The sequence below is a fragment of the Anabrus simplex genome, chromosome 6, assembly GCF_040414725.1.
Source record: "Anabrus simplex isolate iqAnaSimp1 chromosome 6, ASM4041472v1, whole genome shotgun sequence".
NCBI lineage: Eukaryota > Metazoa > Arthropoda > Insecta > Orthoptera > Tettigoniidae > Anabrus > Anabrus simplex.
Window position 1 is genome coordinate 350,700,532 of NC_090270.1, and position 11,712 is coordinate 350,712,243.

Sequence of the window (11,712 nt, forward strand, 5' to 3'; positions counted from 1 at the left end):
CTGGCGTCTCCGAAAACCTTAAAAAGTAGTTAGTGGGACGTTAAACAAGTAACATTATTATTATATTATGATGTGACTACATGGTACTCAAATTTCTGTTCAAAGATGAAGCTTTAATTAATGCAGAACTTGCACATATTTCTGCTATAAGTAAGGCATCATTTCCCGGTCTTAGATTTTTCATTAACAAGTTTCTGAACATTCTGACCAGTCAAATGGAACATTTGGATAAAGAAACTGATATTCTGCACTCCAAGTTCTGTAACTTTCAGCTCAAAGAAAAAGACCTGGCAAAAGGAAGAATTGATTTTCAGTGGGCATTGGTAGGTCAGATGAAATCAACTCATGGTGTTCTTAAATAGGACAGACTCTCTAAGGTGATGCTTGCTATTTTATCAATTCAACATCGCAAGGTGGAATGTGAAAGAATTTTTGGCAGTCACAAAGACAAAAACACAGTTCAGATCCTTGCTGTCTGAACAAACTTTGGAGAAACTTTTAACGTTGAAATTAGTTCAGCAAGGCAAGTGCTTCAAGCAAAAATTTAGTTCTTAGTTTCTGAAGAGGGCTACGTCAGCTACGGATGTGTTGAAACACAATTAGTCGTATGTGATCACCATATTGAATGATGAGAAGTCACATGTTCCTACAGTTCAGGTATGTCTTGTATTTAGTATTCACATATAAATTATATATATATATATATACATATATATATATATATATATACATATATATATATGTGGGCCAAATAGAATTGTTAATGTATTGAATTATAATGAATTAGTAATACATGTTCTGCCATCAGTGATGTGTCGTAATACGTCGTGATTTGTTGCCAAATTTCTCCTGATTATTTTACTTTTGACCCCAGAATCATCCTTGGTTGACCTTCCCTCAGTCTGTCAGATGCGTGGTTACTTTTGCATATTTTTGACACCGCACTTCGGGTGACCCCCACGATTTAGATAGTACTGCATTTGTATGTCCACCCTTGATCATTGGCTTGGTAAAACAAGGAAATATGCTTTGAAAATTAAACATAAAAACTAGCTGCAACTTGTATACATTATGGGTACATAGTTCACCCCACACACTGTTAGCAGTGACATTTTCTGCATTGTGGAAGAGGAATTAAACTTCTTTTTTCTATACAGTGATCTTTGCATTACAGTAGTACTCTAATGCCACAATATTTCAAACTTTCATGAGATGCGTTTAAGATTGTTGTGAATAAAGGATTGGAATCACAGATAAGGCAATATACTTGATAGAGTATTAAATAAGTTATAGGATTGGGAGCAACTGCAGAAGGACCTGAACAATGTTATGAGATTGTCAGCAGATGTTGGTATGATGGTAAGCGGGGTGAAGATTTAGATTGGATATTTCCTTAGGAGGATAAGTGCTCTCAGTTTTAATAATTAGTGTCTTGATCAGGTGAAGGTACCTCATGTGGATCTCTTTAAGTACCTAGGGTTCATTGGTTTAATCACAAAATAAAGGGATTGAAACTGTAACTGTTGATATGGTTAGGAGGGTATTTAGGGGTTTTGGTAAAGAGGTAAAAGAGAAGGCCTAAAAGACACTGGCACAGTTAGTTAATGAGACCCTCAACAGGATTACTTAATTCAAGAAGTGGAAAAGATAGAATTTAAAATAAAACTGCATTACATTTCCAGCAGAAGAGCTCTGTTACAAAAATATTGCAAACTTTGGACTGGTAAGAGATGAAACAATATATACCTAACTGTGATTGGAGATATGTCGAAGAATGTCATTAGTAGATGAATAAACTCTGTTTAATTTTGAAAAGTAAGAAAGATCATAATGTACAGATAATTGTGGAATTCACGAGGATGAATCAGGGCAAATATTAATTTATAGGAAGAATTATGGACTGAAATAAATTACCATGTTCGCTGAATAGAACCTTTTTGAAATCATTTAAGAAAAACTAGGCAATCTGCCTCCTGGGCAAATGCTGTAAATGAAGGTTCATGGTAATTGATTAAATTTAATGATTGCTATCTTGGCTTTGTGGTTGTACTTGTGAATAAACTGTAAATTTATTTTTGAGAGTGAAATTCAAAACCAGTGCTGTTTGACTCCCACATTGATGTTTTATACAAATGAGAACTAATAGTAAAAACTGTTAATTTTATTTAATTGGAGAAATTTTTGAATTAGCATCCGGTGTGTTAAATCTTAATATTATTATAATGTTAATTTACTGAAATTTTGGACAATAATTTTGCTAACCACAGCTCCCCTTCTAAGCATCAGGGAGCTGGGCATTTATTTGAGGCTGCTATGAATCTTCTAAATGTGAAGCTAGCAGAAACAGGGATGTCTGTAAGCAGATCATTTTTCCAATTGGTATCTTCCAGACATGAAAGCATGCCAGCAATTACACAAACAACTATGAGATATGGAATCTTTTCAAAACGCAGTTCAGGATTATGGCAGACCTGGCACACTTTGTCAATTTAATTGTGCTTTTTGGATCAGTTTGAAAACGTGTCTGCAGAATGGTGCACAATTACAGTCGCTCAGTAGTTTGCATTGAACAAGTCTCCTACAAGACTACTTTTACTGCAACAGAACTTAAATGGTGACTTGAAAAGATGGTTTAATGGCGAAATCGACTTGTTGTCGTATACATTCTCCTATCTCTCAGTAGTCTTGGTTCTAAATATTATGATGCATTCTCTATAAATGTTTGTTTCCTATGGATTTGTTCTTTTGCAGGGAACACCGGCAGCTATATTCTTGTCCTAGTGTTTTGATGTCTCATTTTAATGGAGTTTGCCAGATGACCAACAATCGGAATGAGGAGGGGATGTTATGCAGTCGAGTTCCCTGGAGCTGTCTTGTCTGCAACATGACCTTTCAAGAAGAATCAATGTTAGCAGAACATTTAAGAACACACAACATTCAACATGAGCCATCTATAATTCCGTATGAGCAGTCAGCGGGTACTTTAGCTGATTCCACAGAAAATGCCTTTTCATGTTACATTTGCGGAAAGATGTTTGCCAAAAGATTTGACTTGATAAGTCATGTAGTTGTACATAGAGCGGATCGTCCCTTCTCCTGTAAAACTTGCGAAAAGACGTTCACCCGGAAAGATCAAATGAAGCGCCACTTGTTAAAGCATTCCAAGTCCAATCCTTTCAAATGCACAATATGTGGCAAGTCTTTCCCTGAGCGCAGCCCTCTAAATAAGCACTTCCTGACACATACTGGTGAGAAGCCTTATACCTGCGATACCTGTGGTGGATCCTTCACAGAGCGCTCTGCATTAGCAGGCCATTTACTAACACACACAGGTGAGAGATCACACATATGCAATATTTGCGGCAAATCATTTAACAAAGCTCTTGTCCTTAAGAGGCATTTAATTATCCATTCTGATAAACGACCATTTTCTTGTAGTACATGTGGTAAGGGGTTCAAGACCCGCTCTGCTCTCAAGGTACATAGTATGACACACCTCGGAACAAAAATTCATGAATGTGACTTGTGCGGTAAATCTTTCCTTCAGAAGTGTCAGCTTACGACCCATATGCTGATTCATTCTGAAGTTAAACCTCACGTTTGTAACCTTTGCGGGAAGGCCTTTCGTAAGAAGATACATCTACATGTTCATGAGATGACTCACACATGCAGAAAAGCCATTTAAGTGTACTATCTGTCCTAGAGCATTTGTATGGCGTTATAAACTGAGAAATCATGAGCTTCAGCATAAGATGAATGAAATTCCATCAACAGCAACCAGTGTTTAATTTCATGTTGATGGCTTGACAGGTTGGAAACATTGTTCATTACATGTTTTGAATCGTAGAAAAATGAGTTTTATTGATATTCCATTTTGAATTATTCAGTAAAATGTTAAAGGAAATTCCTATGTGCTGCCAGAACTATGTACAAACTGCATTCCTACTTAGCGTGAGCTAATGGTTGAATGTTTGCCTGCTGAGCAATATACTCAAGACAGTAACAAAGGGAGCCTTAGGGGCTCTCCTACTCAAGCACTCTGAAATAGCAGCAGACTGAAGAAGTGCTGGTGTTTGGCTCCAACATCTGTGCTCCTCACATTGACACCTCTCAGTACTGAATATAATAAGTTTTGAGATGATTTCAAATTTTTACATGAATTGTTCTGATTTCTTGATCTCAAAAGGCACCTCCTCTCTGTGTTTTGATCACATTGAAGTATGACTTTCTATGAATAATGATGTATGCTCTCTAGAATCTTAATGCTATATTGTTGATATGTTTAAAATTTCACCAATGAAGTATTGTGTTACTATTGTGGAGACTCATTCCTTGGAATGAGCTGAATAGCAGTTATTTTTGTATGAATGAAGGCAAGAGAAATCATGGTTTTTTTGTCTTTCTTTGCTGAACCTGGCAGGCAAACATTGATGTCTCTTTTAAGAGCTAGTGATGAGAAGTACTTCGTTCCATGTTATCTCTTACTTTCCATCCTTTCCTTTGAACTCTGACACAACTTAATAAATTCAGAAGAACATTTCATACTTAAGGCTGCTGATGGAAAAGAATATTACTTGATAAGAATATGATTGAGTCACTCCAATAATACATTAATCTATTCTGTTGGTGAAAGAAAAGCCCAGGAACTATCTTGCTAATCCCCTTATGATAAAGATTTCCAAAATTGTGCTCCTATCCGAAGAAGATACCTGCTCCACCCTCTGCTCAGGTCTATCCAGGTTTAAAAACATCTGGAGGGTGAAACATCTTTCCTCCACTATCAAATGTTTTTTGTGGCTATGACTGGACTTTACTTCAATGTCCAAATGTGACTCTCTAACAATACATTCATTTGTATGTGGACTGAAATTAGTTTTCTGGAGAAAGACAGTTGGGACAACTCTTGTTTGAAATTTCAAATAATTTTGAGAATAATTTCAATTTTAACCCCTTCGGTGGCGGGTTTTGGCAGACCTCCTGTGCCAGAAAAGTGAGGTTTTTTTTGGAGGAATTTATTTATTTTTAGAAGGCAAGGAATGGGTAACAATTATTAAGGGAACACATTCATATATTATTCAAGGTTAATAAAAACTTACTTTACACTCTATTTACACTTCTTAGAGTAGGCCTGTGATATAGTTTCATAAAATATTGGTGTTTTGAGTAGGGCCTATACTGTCCTGTGAGCAATGCATTTTTATTTCAGGCTTTTGTATTATTCCCATCAGCAATACTAACGCAATAAATTGCCAAATTTTGTAAGAGCTGCTTTTTTCCAAAACTGTACCCTTCCATGCGGAGATTTATTTACAAGGTTTTCAATGCACTTTTAGCATAGGGCCAACGAATGTTTTTCGGTCACTGTCAAATTTACAACTTCATCTGTTAGAATCAGTTCAGAACAGTCAATCGCACTCACCTCTGGTAATAAGCTAAGCCTCACACCAGGATTTCCCATAAATTGAATAAAATTAGTTCACACACTATCCCCAGGCTTACACTTTTTCCAAACGAATGTATATTCAACATCTACCATCACCTTAGCGTCTGATGTAATATCTTCTTCACTTTCACTAGAATTACTAAGGTCATCATCTGGAGAATCAATAGAATCATTATAGCTACTATCAGAAATACTAATGTCACTTAGTGATTCATCTTTGATGTAGTTCCTTATTTTGTCTTCAGACAAACTTCTCTTCCGTTTCGCGCTCGTCATTTCTGTTTACCTCGTCAGCTGGCCAGAGGTTGTATATGTAAAGTAGAGAAGATAAGGCATATTTTAAGCCAGGCGCTATGTGAATACAGCTGGAAATCCTTCCGCCATCTGTTGAGAATACTTGAAAACATTTTCCCAAACGATTAGAGTACCTGAGAAATTATTGGGCGATTTCGAAATGAACACTGCAGCTAAACGAGAATTTCTCGGGCGGTGACGTTATGGGCAGGCGTGCGCCACCCGAGAATTTCTCGGGCGTGCCACTGAAGGGGTTAATTATCTCTTTGACTTCTTAGAGGCCTTTAATGAGAAGTACCTTTGTTTTCTAGTTTATGTGATTTCCTAAGAAACTAATGATACCAATTTAAATTATGTAATTAATGGTTTCCTTATTTTCATCCCTTTTTTATTTCCTACAAATAAAATCTTATCTCAGTTTAGTTGTAACCCTCTTAAAGCACCAGTGTAGGTGTAGTTCAAGATAAGTTTGATTCCTCATTCTTTTATTTTTTATTTTATCTGCATCAAGTCAAAATCACTGAAGATAGATTATAGATGCATACAAGGGCTGCTCAGCGAGACTGAAAAGCAATACAAGGATTACACCACACCCTAAGTTGATGTACTGTTCATGGCAAGAGAAAATAAATATTTAATGCATCAGAAATGTGGAATCAGTGAGTAATTCAGAAAGGGCATGTCGCATGAAGAGGCAGAACAAACCTTCACCGAGCGTGGCCCGCTATGAGAGCATTCAAGAAACTCTCCTGTAAAGGGCGGTGATATGGATGTTGATTCCCATAGGGAATGTGAAATATTTGTCACAAATGTGTAAATTTATAATACCAGTTTAAATGGTCCATTATTGGACCTTATAAATTTTCCAGCTAACTCAATTCTGGTTGCCAGCCTTTTGCCCTCGTGTGCTAGGTTGGGCTCATCAGTTGGTCCCTAGCACACCTACTAAGAAGCTTGCTAGTGCATACCGTGGAGGCCACTGTGTAGGCTACTTGGAGCCACCGGCAGTGCCAATACACTATGAGGGACTTTGTTTCTTTACCAAAAATTGATGCCTGCTTGGCTATCAGATGATATAGATGTTGATTCCCCTAGGAATCTGAAATATTTGTCCTAAATGAATAAATTTATAATACCAATTTAAATGGTCCGTTATTGGACATTGTAAATTTTCCAGCTAACTCAATCCTGGTTGCCAGCATTTCGTCCTCGTGTGCTAGGTTGGGCTCATCAGTTGGTATCCAGCACACCTACCAGGATTCTGGTTAGTGCATACTGTGGTAAAGGGACAAAGTCTCTCATAGTGCATTGGCACTGCCAGTGGCTCCAAGTAGCCTACACTGGCCTCTACGGTATGCACTAGCCAGCATCTTGGTAGGTGTGCTAGGTACCAACTGATGAGCCCCGCCTAGCACACGAGAGCGAAACACTGGCAACCAAGAGTGAGTTAGCTGGAAAATTTATAATGTCCAATAATGGACCATTTCAATTGGTATTGGAGATGAGAGAGCGACTCAAATGCTGTTAGGGCAACTACAGGTGCCACCCTGATAAGAAGTAAGGTGGTAGAATGCATGTCTGGCAAGTAATAAAAGGAGGAGAATATCTTAACTCATGGTTCAAATCCACGTAAATGGAGACTACAGAAAAACTGGTCATATTTTTCTGAGTGCTAAGACTCGATTTCTGGTATTAATAATCATTGCCTTCCATTATACAAGTAGCGTGGGAACGAAACTCTTCTCTGCACAAAGGAGTCAAGTGTGTATCTCGGTGGTTTCTCTGGCATGGCGTTTCTATCTGAATCAATAAATAGCGCGTGGTAAGTGAAGTAAGATTTTCTTGTTGTTTCAGTCTCGCCCAGTGTGTATGTCAGCCACGCACGAGGTTGCGGTGTGAATTTGCATTATACACAAAGACAAACATTCATGTGTTCAGGCTTGCTCATTAGGGAAGTTAACTGTGTAGGAGGCTGTGTCGTGCTTATTTTCTAGTACCTAATATTGAAAGGGAGCAATTTATAGACCAGCTCATAGTTCTTGGGCGGTTGAGCATTAACCCTGGAAAGCCTAACGTGAGTCGATTGGACTCACGACAATTCTATTTCATGAATTATCCTAAGTATTCTTCAACAATTGAAATATGTTATCAATAATGTTTCCTTGTGGATTCACAAACAATGGTTCTTTATTTATTTGTTGAAAGGTAACTTCATAACTTTAACACCTGACGTGAGTCTCTTGGACTCTAAGCTCTCAGATGACAGTTACCTTTTTATTTTACAACTGTTGGTAGACATGCTTGTTATACACTGACTGACAGTGACAATGCAACACCAAGGAGGAGTGGTTCGAAAGGGATGAAAGTTGGGGAAAAAACAGAGACGGCACGGACGAATAATTGATGTTTATTTCAAACCGATATGCAGGTTGCACAATGCGCACGGCATCAACTCAGTAGGATGTAGGACCACCGCGAGCGGCGATGCACGCAGAAACACGTCGAGGTACAGAGTCAATAAGAGTGCGGATGGTGTCCTGAGGGATGGTTCTCCATTCTCTGTCAACCATTTGCCACAGTTGGTCGTCCGTACGAGGCTGGGGCAGAGTTTGCAAACGGCGTCCAATGAGATCCCACACGTGTTCGATTGGTGAGAGATCCGGAGAGTACGCTGGCCACGGAAGCATCTGTACACCTCGTAGAGTCTGTTGGAAGATGCGAGCAGTGTGTGGGCGGGCATTATCCTGCTGAAACAGAGCAATGGGCAAACCTTGAAGGTACGGGAGTGCCACCGGCCGCATCACATGCTGCACGTAGCGGTGGGCATTTAACGTGCCTTGAATACGCACTAGAGGTGACGTGGAATCATACGCAATAGCGCCCCAAACCATGATGCCGCGTTGTCTAGCGGTAGGGCGCTCCACAGTTACTGCCGGATTTGACCTTTCTCCACGCCGACGCCACACTCGTCTGCGGTGACTATCATTGACAGAACAGAAGCGTGACTCATCAGAGAACACGACGTCCCACCATTCCCTCATCCAAGTCGCTCTAGCCCGGCACCATGCCAGGCGTGCACGTCTATGCTGTGGAGTCAATGGTAGTCTTCTGAGCGGACGCCGGGAGTGCAGGCCTCCTTGAACCAATCGACGGGAAATTGTTCTGGTGGATATTGGAACAGGCAGGGTGTCTTGCACATGCTGAAGAATAGCGGTTGACGTGGCGTGCGGGGCTGCCACCGCTTGGCGGCGGATGCGCCGATCCTCGCGTGCTGACGTCACTCGGGCTGCGCCTGGACCCCTCGCACGTGCCACATGTCCCTGCGCCAACCATCTTCGTCACAGGCGCTGCACCATGGACACATCCCTATGGGTATCGGCTGCGATTTGACGAAGCGACCAACCTGCCCTTCTCAGCCCGAACACCATACCCCTCGTAAAGTCGTCTGTCTGCTGGAAATGCCTCCGTTGACGGCGGCCTGGCATTCTTAGCTATACACGTCTGTGGCACACGACAACACGTTCTACAATGACTGTCGGCTGAGAAATCACGGTACGAAGTGGGCCATTCGCCAACGCCGTGTCCCATTTATCGTTCGCTACGTGCGCAGCACAGCGACGCATTTCACATCATGAGCATACCTCAGTGACGTCAGTCTACCCTGCAATTGGCATAAAGTTCTGACCACTCCTTCTTGATGTTGCATTTGCTCTGTCAGTCAGTGTATTACACAAAGTGCCAATAATGGGTCAAATTCATATACTAACTGTTGTGTTTATATAAATTACATATGCACAGTCCACGGTTTTGTTTGTGATGTTCTACAATGTCTACACTTATTGACAAGGAAATAATGCAGTCAGAAGTAGTAGAAAGAAACGAAGTTTTGCCCTGTTATCAGACAGTGACGATGAAGAGGATCGTACTAACACTGCCAGTGAACACAGTGATGTTGCAAGTGGAAGTGAAACTGAAGATGTGACTTCCTAGGGTGATACTACAGAGGTAGAAACCAATTTGAATGGCAAAAATGTCCACCTTCTACGTCAAAGACGAGAGCTTCTAATAAAATAAAGACACCAACACATAAGTTTGTTCTTCCACCACACAAAACAATAGACAGTCCGAGGGACAGTTTTGAACTCTTCATTACAACGACCATTCAAACGGACATAGTAAAATTCACTAACCAGGAAGCTGAGAGTGTCTACAGCCTGAAGAATAAAAATGTGTCTTGGAGAATGTGTGACGCAGTGAAATTAATGCTTTCATTGGACTCCTCATAACAGCAGGCCACCTGAAATCTAATCGTGAGACTGTGTAGCTCCAAATACGACCCTCCTATTTTCCGTGCTACCATGAGCAGAGAAAAATTCAAGGAGCTGCTAGTTTTTCTGCGATTTGATGGCAAATCATCCAGAAGTGCTCGTCGTGAAAAAGACAAGCTGGCATCGATTCGAGACGTCTGGGAAGCTGTCTGAAAAAAATCTCACCAGACATTACCTTCCAGGTACTAATATCACAGTAGATGAACAATTAGTACCATTTAGAGGACGTTGCCCCTTTCGGCAGTATATGGTATCTAATCCTGATAAATCTGGAATGAAAAGTTTTTGGGTCTCAGACTCACAAACCTTCTACCCTTTGAAAGGTCCTCCATACCTGTGGAAGGAAGGTAGTACTGTTGCCACAAACCTAGGTTCGACAGTTGTTCAAAATCTCACTGAGCCATACAATCACACTAATAGAAATGTTACGTGTGATAACTTCGTGACAAGTCTGGAACTTGGAAAGAATTTGCTCAACACTGGTCTTACAATAATAGGCACTGTTAGGAAAAAACAAGACATTTATTCCTTCTGAATTTCAGCCTAATACAAGACGAGCACCTCAGTCATCCCTGTTTGGTTTCACAACGGATTTCACTCTTGTGCCTGCAAAACATAAAGCAGTAATTCTTCATAGTAATATGCACCACACAAATTATATATTTGTTGAAGAGCAAAGGAAGTCTGTTATTATTGTATATTACAATGACATGAATACTGGTGTAGATACTCTGGACAAGATGGTCCATGCTTCTTCTTGCAAAAGAAAGACAAACCACTGGCCTGTAGCATTCTTTATGAATCTGATTGAGGTTTGTGGTGTGGCTTTCTACGTAGTGTGGCTAATTCTAAACCCGGAGTGGAAGAAATCCATAACGAAGACAAGGAGAAGGTTATTTTTGATCGACTTAGTAGAAGGTCTTATTGAAGTAAATATAAATCGAAGGCCAAGAATTTGTTTGCAAAGAGCAACGTTGGCAGCTGTTCAAGCTACTGTGCGAGATCCAGCTGAAACTTCGTCGACATCTTCACCAGCAGAATCGCCAAGAAAAAGAGGTGCTACTTATGCGTTGCTAAAAAAGGTCGAATACAAAGAGAAGTATGTGACCAGTGTACGAAAAATGTATGTTCGGAACAGTCTGCTTGTGCAAGAAAATGCTTGATATGCAAACGGGTCTAAGTAGGTACTGTATGTGGCACTGTAGGATGAGTAATTTCATGTACTGTCTGTAACTTTTAGTACATATTTTCTTGTAAGCTGTTACCTGCTAGAATTTTTCAAATATGCACAGATTGTTTCAGAATGTATTTCAATACAGTGTAGTGATACACAAATTTGTATTAAATGGATATGAAGCGTAGTAAAAGCCGTGTTTCATAACAGTGTCCAGTGGACTCACCTCGGGCAAATTAAGTTATGAAAACGGTTTAGGCGATACATTCAGCACTAACGAATACATACTTCAGCTCATAGTTCGTGTGCGGTTGAGCACTAGGAATTTTCCAAATAATTTTTGGAGTGAGTTAGGCAGTAGTTTCAGCCGTAACGAATCAATAGGGATATAGGAGTGGTTGGCAGACGTCTAATTGAATGTCCATGGCAGTCAGGACGGCGTGGAAGCTACGACAAGCGCTGCCAATAGCACG

General features: G+C 40.1%; 1 protein-coding gene across 3 annotated transcripts in view; it reads left to right on the top strand.

Annotated features, from left to right (window-relative positions):
* LOC136875820 (zinc finger protein OZF-like) overlaps positions 1 to 6,069 on the top strand; it is an 80,764-nt gene extending 74,695 nt beyond the window's left edge. For all 3 annotated transcript variants that reach the window (XM_068228183.1, XM_067149441.2, XM_068228182.1), the window contains exon 5: positions 2,752 to 6,069. In XM_068228183.1, the coding sequence (XP_068084284.1) occupies positions 2,752 to 3,685 (934 nt within the window). In that variant the 3' untranslated portion in view covers positions 3,686 to 6,069. The remainder of the gene's footprint in view (positions 1 to 2,751) is intronic.
* Positions 6,070 to 11,712: the final 5,643 nt, after the last annotated feature.